The sequence below is a fragment of the Helianthus annuus genome, chromosome 5, assembly GCF_002127325.2.
Source record: "Helianthus annuus cultivar XRQ/B chromosome 5, HanXRQr2.0-SUNRISE, whole genome shotgun sequence".
NCBI classification, from domain to species: domain Eukaryota; kingdom Viridiplantae; phylum Streptophyta; class Magnoliopsida; order Asterales; family Asteraceae; genus Helianthus; species Helianthus annuus.
The window spans coordinates 14295775-14313089 of NC_035437.2; the positions used below are offsets into that span (position 1 = coordinate 14295775).

The 17315-nt window shown below is 39.6% G+C and overlaps 2 protein-coding genes across 2 annotated transcripts; one reads left to right on the forward strand and one right to left on the reverse strand.

Annotated features, from left to right (window-relative positions):
- Positions 1-310: 310 nt before the first annotated feature.
- On the forward strand, positions 311-1669 carry LOC110940040 (glutathione S-transferase T3-like). The gene is made up of 2 exons (XM_022181599.2): positions 311-575; positions 921-1669. The coding sequence occupies exons 1-2, from the start codon at positions 311-313 to the stop codon at positions 1646-1648; spliced, it is 993 nt and encodes a 330-aa protein (XP_022037291.1). The 3' UTR covers positions 1649-1669.
- A 252-nt stretch (positions 1670-1921) lies between these two features.
- Positions 1922-2554, reverse strand: LOC110942724 (U-box domain-containing protein 9; the record flags this gene model as incomplete). The annotated part of the gene is made up of 1 exon (XM_022184490.2): positions 1922-2554. A coding segment is annotated over one exon (633 nt), but the record flags the coding sequence as incomplete, so codon positions are not given.
- Positions 2555-17315: the final 14761 nt, after the last annotated feature.

The window sequence follows — 17315 nt, forward strand, 5'->3', positions numbered from 1 at the left end:
ATCAATCTCATCTCTTTATTTTTTTACCACACACATTCAAACTCTCATCTCTCCCAAATTTTTTTACAATTCTTCATATTTTATACAATGAATCCATTCAACCGGGGCTTCATTCCTCCGCGATCTAGTGCGGACACAAACCAAAGTGGCAATCCTACTCGTCCCGTGGCACCGGTTCCCACTAGACCCAATCCTTTCGGCTCCGGTTTTCTCGACTACAATCAACAAAGTCCCGGGTTCATGAATCTTTTGAACCAACCGCTATCATGGGACCCTAATCTCTACGGGTGGAACCCAAGTCAAAACATGGATGGGATGGGGTCGTCTCAAGCGTTTGGGTCGGCTCAAGCGTTCGGCTCCCCACTACACGAACCCGATGTTGTTCCGGAGACGCAACCCGAGGTACCGGATACGCAACCGGAGACGCAAAAAGGAAAAGGAAAGGCAAAACGGGCACATAAAAAGAAAGTTGAAACCAACACCCGAACGAAAAAAAAATGTGCAAACGTGGGAGCCCGAAGAGGAGTATGCGTTAACCCGCGCTTTCATCGATGTTTCGGAGGACCCGGTCATAGGTATGTTTATTTTTTTTTTCTGTTTTTATATTTTTTTTCTGTTTTTATATTTTTTTTCTGTTTTTTTTTATTTTCGGTTATTTATTTTCTGTTTTTAAATTTTTTTTCTGTTTTTTTTATTTTCAGTTTTTTTTTTATTTTCTGTTTTATAATTTTCTGTTATTTATTTTCTGTTTTATTATTTTATGTTTATTATTTTATGTTTTTTTTTCTGTTTTTTATTATTTCCAGTTTTATTTTCTGTTTTTAATTACTTTCTGTTTTTTATTTTTTTTCTGTTTTTTATTATTTCCAGATTTTATTTTTTATATTTTGAGCTAACATTTAATATTGTTTTGTGTGTAGCAAACAATCAAAGTAAAACCGTATTTTGGAACCGAATACGAGAACTCTTTTTCGAGCTCATGGGTAGGGGAGAATACCGCCTACCGGACTCTATATCGGGGAAGTGGACCGATATAAACAAGAGGTGCACAAACTTTCAAACCGTGTACCAACGCTTGTATTCCGGATGGAAAAGTGGAAGTAGCGATGAAGACATTACGCAAGAGGCATTGGTCGAGTATACGGAGGCTAATGGCCATTTCCCGTACATGAAGTGTTGGCAAATCCTTCGCCATAGCCCCAAATGGGCCGTCGTAACTACTCCTAGTGGTCGTTCGGGAAATACACGGCCATCAAAGAGGTCCAAAACAAACGAGTCCGGTGAACCCGAAACGCCAACCTCCGACGCTCGAAACATCGGCTTGGACGAGGATATTCCGGATGACGAGCCGGTGGAGGAGCTACCAAGACCGCCCGGAAGAAAAAGCCGGGCGAAAAAACCCGAGTCCTCGTCGATGTCTATGGGAACGGATATGAGTCACGCATTTTCGGAGATAAACAAGCGGCTTCAAGACATACACGAACTCGGTAACAAACGTTTGGAGGAGAACGAAAAAGTTACGGAGATTATGCGGGATCGACAATGGGCTCACGACTTTGACTTCTACTCCAAACCGCATGACCACTTAACGGGAAAAGCTTTGAAAATGGCGTTGGCTCAAAAGGAGCGGATTGAAAAAAAAATATAATCTTTGATTGTGTAATTTTTTTTTATGCTCGTTTAATGTTTTTTTTCTAGTTTCATGTTTTTTTTTTTTATTTTTTTGTACTTTTTTTATTTAATGAAATGAATTTTATTTTTAAAAAACTTACAAAATGAATTAAAAAATAAAAAATGAAAAAAGAGTAATGATTACACAGGGGCTTTATGACTACGGCCTCAAATTACATAAAGCCCCATAAAGCCCCGGGATGATGTGGCATGCCAAATGACGCATAACGCCCCTTTGAGGGCTTTATGACTACACATGCCCTAAGAGGACTCTAACAGCATCACCTCCTGCAACTACCTCCACCACCATATTCTTCTCCATCCTCTTTTTCAGTCTAGTCTTCTTATTTCGGGCACAATTTGTTTCTTTTATTAAAGTCAGCAAACAAGAAACAACCCCAAGATCTCCCATTTCCTCAACAGCTTTCTGGTTGCTGGAAAGCATGGAAAGAATCGGCAGTAACTCGCCGACATGAACTCTATTCTTAATTTTATTCAAAAGCACTCTTACAGCACCATCCCTCACAGCTCTAGCTTTATTTTCGTGTTGAATACACAGGTTAAAGATAGCGGAAGCAACATCTTTCATTGCCAATGGACGTCCCTCTTCCAAAAGATCAATCAACGGTTTCAAACCACCGGATTTCCCAATTAGGGATTTATTAGAATCAAGAGCTGATAAAGTGAAAAGGGTTGCAGCGGCATTTGTTCTAGTTTCAATTGTCCCAAATCTTAATGCATCTAGTAACAGAGGGATAACCATTGGCGTCTCTGCAACAAGCTTTTTATTACTATCATTAATCGACAAGTTCAAAAGGGTTGTGATTAGATCTTCTTGAAGATCAGGGTGGATTTCCGTTTGGGACTTGGTTTGACACAATGGGGTCAGCAATTATGTTTGGCTAAGCATCTCCTTCTCAAAAGGACTTTTAGCTTTATATAAGTCAATAAGTCATTTTGAGAAGGAATCCAAACACCCCCATAGAATCAAGGGATTCACCAAATAGGGCATGAAAAGACGACATTCTTTATGTGAAGGTGGAGGAGGTGATGGTGAGTTATTTTGAGGGAGAGGGTTTGAAGAAGATGAGTAGTGGGTCATCTTCTTTATATATTTTTTTATTTGCTTTAACTGTTCAAGGGTAATATAGTCATTTCACACATAGTTAACTGAGAAATTTAACAGAGGTTAGGTCAGGGGACCAACCGAGTTCATTTTTGACAACTTTTGGGACCACGCGTGTAATTAGTAAACCACTAGGACCAAGTATGAAATTTTTGAAAACCACAGGGACCAACCAAGCATTTAACTCTTTGGAATTTGATAATTTCTGTTTTAATTTGTGTACACCGAACCGGACTCCATGGCACACTGTACCTGTTCATACCGAAATGAACCTACCCCCTTCATACCGAAAACGTCACCTCTAGCGAATCACGCACCTGTACCGGAGTGAACCGCGAATTAGGTAACTATGATCTATATTGGTAAATTTAATTATTTTCATTCAAGTGGATTTTTTTCCATAGTTAATTTCCTTTTCTTTTAGCCTGTTGGAGCCGGTTAGTTTGGTGGGTATTTGATTTATGGACCTCCCGGTTGTGGAAAAGCGTTAATTGCCAATGCACTTGCTAATGAAGCAGGAATGTGTTTCATACACGTTGCAGTATGTCACTGATTCTACACTTTTCAGTATTTTATCCACCTGATTTTTTGCACCTTAAAAATTTATACATATATGTTTTTCTTACTGTGAAGTGAAGTGTTCTGAGGTTGCTGTTGGGGTCTGTCGGAAGTGGAATCTGTATTCACTCTTGCAAGGGTTTATTCTCCATGCATATTATTCCTTGACGAGGTTCTCTTTGACTCTAGAGTTAATTTTGACAAATGTCACCATATTTATATATGCATACGGGTGCTAAATGGGTTGTACGTGTTCACGGGTACAGCTCGTTTAGTTACCCGATTTCTTTTACTTTGGTTGCACGTGAAGTATGACTACTTCAAAATTACACATCTAGTACCAAAAGTATATAAATTATTAACTCTGTTCAAATTGTAAGATCTTATAACAATTTCCTCTTTTATCTTACAAGTTTTGACATGTAAAGCCCAACCAGCTTAATTTGAGACATAGGATTAAAAAGCTTGATAGTGTAGTTTTCTTGGATTAACAAAATTAGGTAGATGTTCTAACAAAGTCACCATGGGAACGAGGGATATCGGACCCCGACGTTCGTCTATACTACAAGGTAACCGACCTTTACAAAATCATATCTTTAAAATTTAGATTGCTTTTCAGGAAAAATGAAATTTCTTTATATTTTTTTAAGATGAAGATGGAGCTGGATTATGCCGTTAAGCAGCCAGGAATTCACATAATCGCTGCTACCAGCAGGTGCAAGAAACTGACTTCTATTCTGTTAGTTTTAAAGCTACATTGTCATGATAAATAATCTTTCTGGCGTGGTTATAATATTCCAAGCAAGACGTGATTGACACTGAATTCTTACGTAGCGGAAGGCTTGCGAATCATCTGCATGTCTCTTTGCAAACGAGGCCGAACGTGAGTTGATTTTACAAATACTCGCTAGGAAAGTGACATTGGGTGCTAATGTGGACCTGGGTATCATAGCTCGGAGCAAGGCCTGTGCTAATTTCAGTGGAGGCGATCTTTCAAATCTGGTTCGTTTTTCTTTTAGAAATGCTAACAAGTCACAATTTGTTTGACTTGTTGACCACATTTATAAAGCTCGTAAGCCGGCGTGTGCTGAAGAAGTTGGGACTAAACCAAAACCAAAACCGTAAATATCGTGTTGGGTTTGTATCGTGTTAGAATTTCATACCTATTTTCAGTATAGCTTTTTCTGCTAACTAATACGGTTTAATTTTGTTTGTCTTGACTTTGTTGACCATGTTTCAGATGACTAAAGCTGTAAAGGATGCTCATGAAGAAAAATGCAGCAAAATTAAAGCTGTTCATTTTGAGAGTATTGAAAAAAAATCAAGCCATCTGTCTCTGATAAGGTATTATTAACTAGCCCTATCTTGTGTCATGTCTACATATGTCACATATACATCATCACTATTGTTCTAGTTCAGAGCGTAATCCATCACATCCAGAAATGGGTCATGTTCACGGGTCCAACCCGACACGAACCTGAGCATCACATAAATATATTGCCTGCTGAGACGAGCATGACCGGTTTAACCCATTTTTTATTTGTATAATTTATAAAATCTTATATTATTCTCTTCTTAAATTTCTTAATCTTGACATAAGATACCCAACCTGTTTAATATATGACAATTGACAAAAAGTAAATTTAAATAAAAAGTAAACGGTTCACTTACCTGTGAGGCTGACCTGAACACGATCCTAACATAACCTGTTTATACTAAACATAGACCTGTATATTCTGCAATGAAAGTTGTGCCTTGCTGATGATTTGTCATGTATAACGTGTCCTAGCTAGACCTTTGTATTAATATTCACGTACCTTATTTTATGTTTCAGGAAAGAGAGCATTACGATCTAATGGCAAAGATCCTCGAGTGTTAAAATGCGGAGTATGGTTTTGCTGCAGGTTATTCTTCTTTTATAGCAGCTACTGGCCAAGGGCGATTTAATATTCCCGACACTGCCTCTTTTCAAAACAGTATGTTGGCCAGGTTTTTGTTTTAGAATTTGGATCATGCATAGGTGCAAGATTGATGATAGGGCTAGAATTGGAATGGTTTTTTTTTTCTTTTTTCTTTTTCTTTTTCTTTTTCTTTTTCTTTGGTATGGGAACTTTGCAGGGGCGGACATACATATACCTCAAGGTGGGCGGGCGCATCCCTGTAAAAAAAAATTTTAGTGCTATTTTCCGTTGAAAATTCCGTCTGCACCCCTTGGATTTTTTCGTCCGCACCCCTTGAATTTTTTCATCCGCACCCCTTGGAATTTTTCGTCCACACACCTTAGGTAAAAAATGTTTTCGATTTATATTTTAAATTTTTTTAGTAAACTCTAATTAAAAAAACTACCTAAATTATATAAACTTATACTACCCAACTTAAACCAAATACCCAATACCTTAACCCACTATTTCATTAAACATAATTAGCCCACTAATTACCAGCCCATTAACCAAACTCAACCTAAGTTCAAACTATAATAATTAAAATAAGCCCAATAGTCCCTTAGAATTCATCCCGCCCTCCCTCTCTTGGGTCGTCTCCTACCAGCCATCATCGACCACAATAGCAACCACAACAGCACGTCATCAACAGCCGCGAACCACCGCCGTCCGACACCAAAGGGTAACAAAATTCTTAAATAGGTTTGAAATTTCATGTGTTTTGACGTTGTTTATGGTTGTTTAGATGATTTTTAGGGTGATTATGTTGTTTAGATGATTTTTAGGGTGATTACACACGATTTCTGTGACAACTGGCAAATAACTGGTAATTCCGTACAATCTAATCACTATTTATATTTCTAAATCTCATGCATTTAGCGTAATTTAATTACGTAACTGTGTCGAATACTGGATAGCAGTGTTAGGACAAGAAAACAAAGCTAAAACATATGTTGGTTTTCGTCATATTACGAAACCAAGCAACCAATGTCCTAAAAGTGTTGCTAGAAAGTGCTGCGTGCACTATTCACGGTTACACTATTCATGCCAGTAAAACCGTGAAAACAGAACGAAACACTGAAAAACGACACACGGATAACATAACTGAGTCCATTATAATAAGAAAACACTAATACGAAAACATATCTTGCAAAGATACAAAACTTTCCGGTTTGACGCCCTAATTGCAAAAACGTCCGTTTCGCTAAAATATAACATTTTTAACTCGTCCGTATTAATAATTAAGCATTTCTGGAACTTCGGAATGATGACAATTGATGATGTATACGCTAAAAGACTTTGGGAATATCATTGTAGTGTCCAAAATACCAAGCTTCCGGTATTATATCGCTATACACTTAACTAGTTCGTTATCGAACCGAAAGACTAGTAAGTGGTATTTTCGTCACAAAACAACCAAACGAAGAAGCTAGTGAACTAGTTAAGCTAAATTTGGGACTCGAAATCACTTCATACAACTTTCGGATGCAAGAAAACAACTTGCGGAAAATCCTTGTCGGTACGACATAAAGGTACCGTAATCGAGCCGACGACGAAACGAAAAGCGTTCTAAGCATCAAGATATAATTTTTACTAGTTTGGGGAACTAGTTAATAATAATTTTAATTCTAGAACCTTAATTACCCTCTAATGGGTACTTAACCCCCCCTAATCACTATAATTAAATTAAAGACTAAAATATCTTCACTTTTAAGAAGTTTTTATAAAAAAAAGATAACACCTTTCCCCCCCATGTTGTTTACGTAGATCAAGGGGGCCCACCCCTTGATTATGGTTGAAAGTGTAAGATTTAGGGTATGGTAAGTGATGTGGTTGTTGTTGAAAACATGAGAATGCACCATCCTTTCTACCATTATACAAGACTTCAATCTTATCAACATTCCACCACTTTTCAAAACAAAGAAACCTTCCCTTGTTCCTTCATATTCTCGGCAGCCATGGTTCCCCCATAAACCATCTTTCAAACTTCCATAAACAATCCATTTTATACTTAATCTAGTCACTACAAGATCACTTAAGCAAGGGTTTAACATGGAGCATCACTAGGAGCTATCTTGGAGCTTATTTTTCCTCTAATCTTCTTAGTTAGCTTGTGCACTTTGTAAGTCTACTAAACACCACATTTATGATTCTTATTACTAGTTAATCATAGAAGTACAAGTTGATTATCTTGAAGTTAAAGTTAAACATAATCAAAAACCCTAAACATAAAGCTAATAAACACTAAATATGAGTATGTTATGTGTTGATTTATGCTGTTTAGTGTTAATATGTTCATGTGATCTTGTTGATTATGTTAATTTTGTAGAGATTAGTGGTTTAAAGTTTACATTTATGATGATCTTGTGATTAACTTTATGTAGTGTTGTAGATTAGTGTTAATCTAGTCATGTTAAACTTAAAAATTTGATTTAAACATATGAATGTTTAAATCACACAAGATCATCAACTTCAAAGATTATGAACATTTGTATGTAAACTTGTTTTAGTGATTCTTGAAAGATTAAACCAAGAATAATCATGTGACAAGACTTTTAAAAACACTAATGAACTTGATTCTTAACATAAAGCAAGTTTATGGTATTTTATTTTAGAAAGTGTAGTATAAAAAGGTCTAGAGAATTTTTACAAAAATATGGTAATTTTTAAGAGTGGAAAAAAAAAAACTAATAGAATCAAGTTTACATAAAAGATGAAATTGAAAAATTGTTATTTTTAAAGTCTTGGAAAATATATACAAATAATATGTTCATGAGATTTTGAAGGTGAAAGTATGTGATTTTTGTTTGTAAAATGATTTTTGGTAAAGCTTAAAAACTTGGTGACGATTTGGAAATTGATTGTGATTGTTGTTTAAACGCGTTTTTATAACGTGGGAAACGTCATAGTTTTAGGGGAAACTATGGCGAATTTTTCTAAAAATCTAATCGCGATTAAAGAGGGGATTAAAGGGTGATTAACAATGTTAAACGCGATTAATGGTTTTAAACGTCATTTCGGAAGCTTTGATGAGAATAGTTAAGCCTCAAATATTCAAGAGTCTTTATAAACTTAAACATATATTTTCGCAAAATAAAAGGGTGAAAATAATAAGAGTGTGTAAATATAATTTTTGACAAAGAAAAAAATTATATATTTTGGAAACTTATCAATTATATGTATTTCTTGCTATGTGTATGTACATAGATACTTTTAGGGTGATCAAAACTATACACTCATAATTACGAGAAATACTTGTATGCGACAAGTATAAAAAGACACCAAAAATACATATACATGTTTCCTACATGTTCCAATGAAATGCTATTAAATGGACGAATAAACGAAATGGTCGAAACAGTAATACATAACACTCAACGGCGATAAAACGAGCGTATAGTCACCGCGGGAAACTACTACGACATTTGGGCGACTCTTCGACGCGGAAATATACCTATAAAGCCACTACGATGACACGTCTAAAAATAAGATATTTTTAGAACGCTTAACGAATACAAATATATACTACCGATAACAAAATCCGGAAAGTTGAAAATCTATAAAATTACTAAGTATTTATTTTAGGACATGAACACATTTAAAAGTCCTATACTTAGTAAAATTTGGATAAAAATGCAAGATTATTAATGGACTCACAAAACTGATTATGGGCATGGCCCAATAACAATAAATCATGGGCTAGAGCCCAATAGCAAGAATTCATGGGCAAGGGCCTAATAACAATAAATCATGGGCTAGAGCCCAATAGCAAGAATTCATGGGCAAGGGCCCAATAACAATAAATCATGGGCTAGAGCCCAATAATAAAGATGACATGGGCTCGGCCTAATGACATGGGCTCGGCCCAATAACATGAGCAAGGCTCAATGGCATGCGTGCACTGCACGAGGATGTGTGAAGGGCGAAGCCGGGTCACACATAAGTCAATACACATAGAATACATGAAAACACTTATGAATTCAATATATATAACAATTGAGCGAATAGACTACCCACGCTTTAAAAATACAAAGTTGTTCCAAAGATGACAAATGAAAACACAATAAGAATTCAAGATGAACAACTTGTACGAGGTCCGAAAGACCTAGTGTCTAACGAGATTAGTACACATGTAGGTTATCGACACGTACGGACGCTCACTTCGATATCATAGTACACGGAACGCAAACTTGTGAGTTCATGTCCCTCCTTTCACTGATTTTCAATGTTTTGTTTTCAAAAACATCGAGGGGAAATACATGCGAAACTATTGGTATGTTAGTTATGGAGTAGAAGATAACATGATCAATGTGCATAAGTAGGATGATAACATTAGTAACCATTAATCACATAGTGACCAAGGTGCAAAAGGTGTAGATCTATTGGGCTTGAGGCACGCCCCACTCCTAGTTGTTAACCGTGGAGTGCTTTTGTGATCCCAAATGATAACAAAGTGTTCTCGGTTTGGTTATTTACTTATGGTACATTATGTCAGGGGCTCGCTACCCACTGATAGATCCTTAACAGACTCCATGAATGAATCAGAACATACCATGATTTCAAGATAACATTTACGAGTTTTCATATGATAACAAATACTGCATGAACTCGCTCAACTTTTTGTTGACTTTTTAAAACTACATGTATTTCAGGAAACAGGTCTTGAGCCGGTGATTCACTATGGGATTCGGGAAAACAAATGACAACGATGGCCACTTTTGGAGGGTTTGTCTTTTATATCCCAACTTCGTATGGGTATATAGGGGACAAAACCTCATTATGTTTTATGTCAAAAACTAACTTTTGTTATGTGTAAATAACTTAGAACTATGCTATGTCAAACGTTGTTGAAACTCGGAAACTATGTTGAAAACTTGTAATCTTGTGATGAAAACTATATATCTATGGCATCGTTGTTGGTTCATGTTGTTAATACATTTGGATGCAATGATTACCTTTCTTACGTCACACACAATACGCTTCCGCTACTAGCAGGGTGTGACAGATTGGTATCAGAGCTCCGATTGTAGTGAACCGGGGAAAAACTTTTATTAAAGTTTGGTTTACAATCACCAAAGGGCTCTCACATGAAAGCAAAGTCGATAACATTACAAAAGTGATTTCAAAAGTATGACAAAATTGACAAAAGGTTTTCATTGTGTCACCATAACCTGAGGATCTATCACGCGGGCTCAATCACTAGTAACGAATATGGATCAATACATGGATAGTCGATAAGGAATAGACTTGAAAACACTAAGGCTTACATGTGAAACATGAGAACAAAATATTGCATGAGATATATAGCGATTGCATGGAATGTATCATGAGTAGTAATACATTTTTGTTCTCTAACAAACATACACGCAAATTGTACGGTTTATTTGCCAGGATCGATGTCTTCATCTTCTTCTTCGGACCTTTCAGAGGTGGATCCGATGCTGGTAGTGTCGGATGACGAGTATGGGCCAGACATCATCATCATATCGTCGGACGACGAGTCCGAGCATGATGTATCTTCAGACGACGACTACATGTTGGATGATTTCCAACCTTTTGCTCTTGCAGCTTTTGGGGAGGATCCCGTCCCACCTGAGGACGACTTGCTGGCTATGCCGCAGCCCCTTCATGGTATTATTATCTACGGCCACCCGGAGGGTGAGCATATGATTGTGCATCTGGCCGAGCCACTAGCTGCTGTTCCGTTTGTTGATCTCGAGGACGACGATGATGTCGACATCCCGGTGATACATGTCGAGCATCTTGACGATGATCTTGGCGACGGAGAGATTCATGACATTGTTATTCTCGAGTTACCCTCTCCTGTTGTGTCTGTTGTTGATATTTCATCTACAGCGTCTAGTGTTGCTCCCTCTACTCACACCCCTGCATCATCCCCTGATACCGTACTACCCACCCAGACTGCTGTACCACCTACCCCCACTATTGACCCCATGTGCCTACCAGGATTCCCACACTCCATGTATCCCCCACCTCATTACCAGTCTGGACCATCATCATATCAGCCGATGTCTAGTACACCCCAGGACCCCTATGCTGCGGGACCATCTCAGCCCGCCGGACTTGCCTCTGACTATGCTAGACTATATGCCGGGATACCCCCCACCGGGCATGGACCCATCGGACCCCTATCATCCTTTCCACTTTCCTCCGACTACCATGGTGGATAGGATGATATCCTATGACATCCAGTTTACCATACTCTTCCGTAGGGTTCGAGAGCTTGATGCCCAGTTAGCTGCGGTCCTTGCCGCTATCACACCACCACCACCTGCATCACCACAGCCACCATTACCAGCGTCACCCCCTCCATCCCCACCACCACTACCACAGTCACCACCCCCTCCATCTCCGCACTAGTAGTGTGTCGGTTGCATGTTGGTCTCATGTTAGTGTTATGTATATAGCTACCTTTTGGGAGACTATCACTTTTGTGAAGACCAAGGCATATGAAGATCAAGACTTTTAAAGACAACTGGAAGACATGAAGATGCAATGTAGTAGAAAATCTTACTTTTGTATTATGACTTGTACTGACTAGGGAAATGTACCCCTAAGTCCTTTTGATCTTCATGAACAAATGTAACAAGTTGTCGTTATGTATAAAAGTATGTTTTCTGTATTTCACATTGTGTTTCTTTTATGTTGTGGTTGATATTATGGTGATGATATTGTGGTTGATATTGTTATGACATGGTGGACTTATGGTCGATGTTATGTTGTGGCATGATGTTTTCTACATGTTGAGCTATACGACCATTGTGATGATTGGTGTGTTCATGTATGAGCGTGATTGTGTGGTTATATCATGTACATTTATATACACTTCTTATTTATATAAACCCGATGTGTTTATGTATATATTTGACAATATTTATTATTAAATACTTGTCTAATGGAGATTGATATTTTATCTAGAAGACAATGCCGCCTCGCCGTAGAAACACAAACGCGAACCGACTGCCTACAACACAAGAGGAATTGAACGAGCGCATTTCCCAAGCAATTGCTCAATACGAAGCTAACCGCACTGAACAAAGCGGTGGAACGGGAGGTACTACTAGAGGCAACCCTCCAACTGGTAATGCTTGGTCAATCTTTAACCTACGCGATGCTTTTATCTATTCTAGTTGAGCTCTTGACACTCACTCTTGAATTTGTGCATATGATAATTTCAGGTTGCACTTATAAGCAGTTCTTAGACTGCAAACCTCTAAATTTTGATGGTACGGGAGGTGCTGTTTCATTCGTACGCTGGACTGAGAAGACCGACTCAGTTATTCGAATGAGCAAGTGCCCTGCGGAACAAAGGGTTACTTATGTCACCGGACTATTCATCGATGGGGCACTATCGTGGTGGAACCTCCAAGTACAAACAAAAGGCGAAACCGCTGCGTATGGCCTGACTTGGGAGGAACTAAAAGAATTGATGAGGAAAAAGTATTGCTCAAGGTCAGAAATCCAGAAGCTAGAAACGGAATTCTGGAACTTGAAAATGATTGGTCCGGATATCGCGGGTTACACGCAGCGATTTCATGATTTATCCCGTGTAGTTCCATACTTGGTGGAACCCGAATTCAAGAGGATCGAGAGGTACATTTGGGGACTTGCCCCTCAAATTCTAAGTATGGTTACCACTTCGAAGCCCACGGAGATCGGCGAAGCAATCGATTTGGCTGTAGCACTTACCGAGGAAGCACTACGTCAGGGAAAGTTTGATGAGCCTGAGTTGAACAAAAAGGAAACTGCTGGGGAAGCTTCGGGCTCCAATAAAAGGAAGTTTTCCCATTTTAAGAAAGGTTCTCGGGGAAAGAACAATAACGGTAAGGGGCAAAACTCGAAAGAAGTCAAAGAGACGAAGGCATATGTGACCACTACCACCAACAACCCCGGCAAGAAGTCTTACACTGGAACTGCACCAAAGTGTAATAAATGCCCCTTCCACCACTACGGGGAGTGTCGTGGCCCCAAGTGTAGCAAATGTGGTAGGTTTGGGCATCGCACCGAAGTGTGTCGGGGTACGAATACCAGGGACCAAGGTTGTTTCAATTGTGGTGACAAGGGACACTTCAAGAAGGATTGCCCGAAAGAGATTCAAGCTCGGGGAAGAGCTTTTGTGATAGGAGCCAAGGACGCTCGCCAGGACCCGAATGTGGTCACCGGTACGTTCCCTATCAATAATCACTTCGCATCTATTCTTTTTGATACGGGAGCAGATTATAGTTTTATTTCTAAGGAATTTAGAGATATACTTGGGGTAGAATCGAGCAAATTAAATATTCCATATTCGATTGAATTAGCTAATGGTGAATTAGTAGAAACAGGAGAAATCATAAAGAAATGTACCTTAGAGCTGGGTGAACGAAAGTTCGATATAGATCTCTTACCAGTTCCGTTAGGTAGTTTCGATGTCGTTATCGGTATGGATTGGTTATCTGATAATCGAGCCGAGGTCATATGTCATGAGAAGATCGTACGCATCCCCCTGCCCGATGGAGAACATTTGCTAGTACACGGGGAGAGACAAGACACGCCGCTACGAATCATCAGTTGCATGAAAGCTCAAAAATGTTTGAGGAAAGGATGTATCGCCTTTCTTGCTCATGTCATTGACAAGAAGGCCGAGGAGCGCAAGGTGAAAGACATCCCTGTGGTAAAGGAATATCCCGAAGTCTTCCCAGAAGACTTGCCGGGACTGCCACCACAACGACAAGTGGAATTTCATATCGATCTGGTGCCAGGAGCAGCACCGGTGGCAAAAGCTCCATATAGACTCGCACCCTCGGAGATGCAGGAATTATCTACTCAACTTCAGGAGTTGCTTGACAAGGGATTCATTAGGCCGAGTTTCTCACCTTGGGGAGCTCCGGTGCTATTTGTCAAGAAGAAGGACGGAACCCTTCGAATGTGCATCGATTACAGAGAACTAAACAAGCTAACTATCAAAAATCGGTATCCTTTACCGAGGATTGATGACTTGTTCGATCAGTTACAAGGTTCCAGCTTCTACTCCAAGATCGATCTAAGATCCGGATACCATCAGTTGAGGGTTCAGGAGGAAAGCATTCCTAAGACAGCGTTTAGGACTCGCTATGGGCATTATGAGTTCCTTGTTATGCCCTTCGGCTTAACGAACGCTCCCGCCGTATTCATGGACTTGATGAATCGGGTATGTAAACCATACCTGGACAAGTTCGTGATCGTATTCATTGATGACATTTTAATATACTCACGAACAGAGGCGGAACACGAGCAACACTTGAGAACTATTCTGGAGTTACTTAAGAAGGAACAATTGTACGCCAAGTTCTCAAAATGCGAATTTTGGATTCGTGAAGTACAATTTCTCGGTCATGTGGTGAACGAGAACGGAATACATGTTGATCCAACTAAGATAGAAGCCATAAAGAGCTGGAACATTCCAAGGACCCCAACGGAAGTAAGACAATTTCTGGGTTTAGCGGGGTATTATCGAAGATTCATAGAGAATTTTTCTAAAATTGCTCAACCGCTAACCTCGCTCACTCAAAAGGATAGAAAGTTCGATTGGGGCGAAAAACAGGAAATGGCATTCCAAACGCTCAAAGATAAACTATGCCAAGCGCCAATCTTATCACTCCCTGACGGCACCGATGACTTCGTGGTGTACTATGATGCATCGCGTCAAGGCTTGGGTTGCGTGTTAATGCAACGTGAAAAAGTCATCGCGTACGCGTCGCGACAGTTAAAGGTTCATGAAAAGAACTATACCACTCACGATCTAGAGTTGGGCGCTGTGGTATTCGCTTTAAAGATTTGGCGTCACTATCTCTATGGTACTAAGTGTACCATATTCACTGATCATAGAAGTCTTCAACACATATTCAATCAAAAAGAATTAAACATGCGCCAGCGGCGATGGATGGAATTGTTGAACGACTATGACTGCGAAATCAGATACCATCCGGGGAAAGCAAACGTTGTTGCGGATGCTTTGAGCCGGAAGGAACGAGTTAGAACATTACGAGTACGGGCTTTAGAGTTGACAATCCAGACGAACTTTACAACTCGAGTGCGCGACGCACAACGGGAAGCCCTAAAACCAGGAAATATACGAGCAGAATACTTGCGAGGAGCAAGGAAACACATGGAAACAAATAAGGATGGCACCTTATATTTCGCAGGAAGGATCTGGATTCCCTATTTTGGTGGCTTACGAGACTTAGTGCTGGATGAAGCACACAAGTCCAGATATTCAATACACCCAGGATCTGATAAAATGTTTCAAGACCTGAGAGAATATTATTGGTGGCCTAAACTCAAGAAAGATATTGGGATCTACGTTGGGAATTGCCTAACTTGTGCAAAGGTCAAGGCCGAATATCAAAAGCCATCTGGGTTATTACAACAACCCGTGATTCCTGTTTGGAAATGGGAGCAGATATCAATGGATTTCGTTACAGGACTCCCACGGACCTCTCGAGGTCATGACATGATATGGGTTATCGTTGATCGATTAACCAAGTCGGCTCACTTCCTACCTATTCGTGAAAAAGACAGTACCGCGAAGTTAGCCGAAATCTACCTCAATGAGATTGTGGCACGTCATGGAGTGCCTACTTCGATAATATCGGATCGTGATGGTCGCTTTGTATCAAGAATATGGCAATCATTTCAAGAATCACTTGGATCTCGTCTAGATCTGAGCACTGCTTTTCATCCGCAAACCGATGGGCAAAGTGAGCGAACCATCCAAACGATGGAAGACATGCTTCGCGCCTGTGTGATGGACTTGGGCGGAAATTGGGATAAGCATTTACCGCTGGTAGAGTTCTCATATAATAACAGTTATCACACAAGCATTAAAGCCGCCCCATTCGAAGAACTATACGGACGGAAGTGCCGATCACCGCTGTGTTGGGCGGAAGTCGGAGACAAACAACTCATTGGCCCTGAACTAGTCCAAGAGACTACCGACAAGATAGCAAAGATACGAGACCGTATCAAAGCGGCTCGTGACAGACAAAAGAGCTACGCGGACAGAGGACGTAAACCATTATCCTTCGAGGTCGGAGACAAAGTCTTACTGAAAGTTTCACCTTGGAAAGGCGTAGCTAGATTTGGGAAACGCGGGAAACTAAACCCGAGATACATTGGGCCATTTGAGATTCTGGAGAAGATCGGTACCGTTGCGTACAAGTTGAAACTGCCAGAAGAACTCAGTAACGTACATGACACATTTCATGTGTCGAACCTCAGGAAAAGTCCGACCGTTGATACAGTTATCATTCCAGCGGATGAAATCCATGTAGACAGCACGCTTCAGTTTACGGAAGAACCCGTTGAGGTTATGGACCGGAAGGTCCACAAGACAAGGAGAAGTAATATCGAACTAATCAAGGTCCGATGGAATTCACGTCACGGACCCGAGTACACATGGGAACGTGAAGATCAGATTGAGGCAAAATATCCCCACCTGTTTAAGAAGACTCCTGCAAAGGATGGCTCAACTTGAATTTCGGGACGAAATTCTTTTTAACAGGGGGAGAATGTGACAACTGGCAAATAACTGGTAATTCCGTACAATCTAATCACTATTTATATTTCTAAATCTCATGCATTTAGCGTAATTTAATTACGTAACTGTGTCGAATACTGGATAGCAGTGTTAGGACAAGAAAACAAAGCTAAAACATATGTTGGTTTTCGTCATATTACGAAACCAAGCAACCAATGTCCTAAAAGTGTTGCTAGAAAGTGCTGCGTGCACTATTCACGGTTACACTATTCATGCCAGTAAAACCGTGAAAACAGAACGAAACACTGAAAAACGACACACGGATAACATAACTGAGTCCATTATAATAAGAAAACACTAATACGAAAACATATCTTGCAAAGATACAAAACTTTCCGGTTTGACGCCCTAATTGCAAAAACGTCCGTTTCGCTAAAATCTAACATTTTTAACTCGTCCGTATTAATAATTAAGCATTTCTGGAACTTCGGAATGATGACAA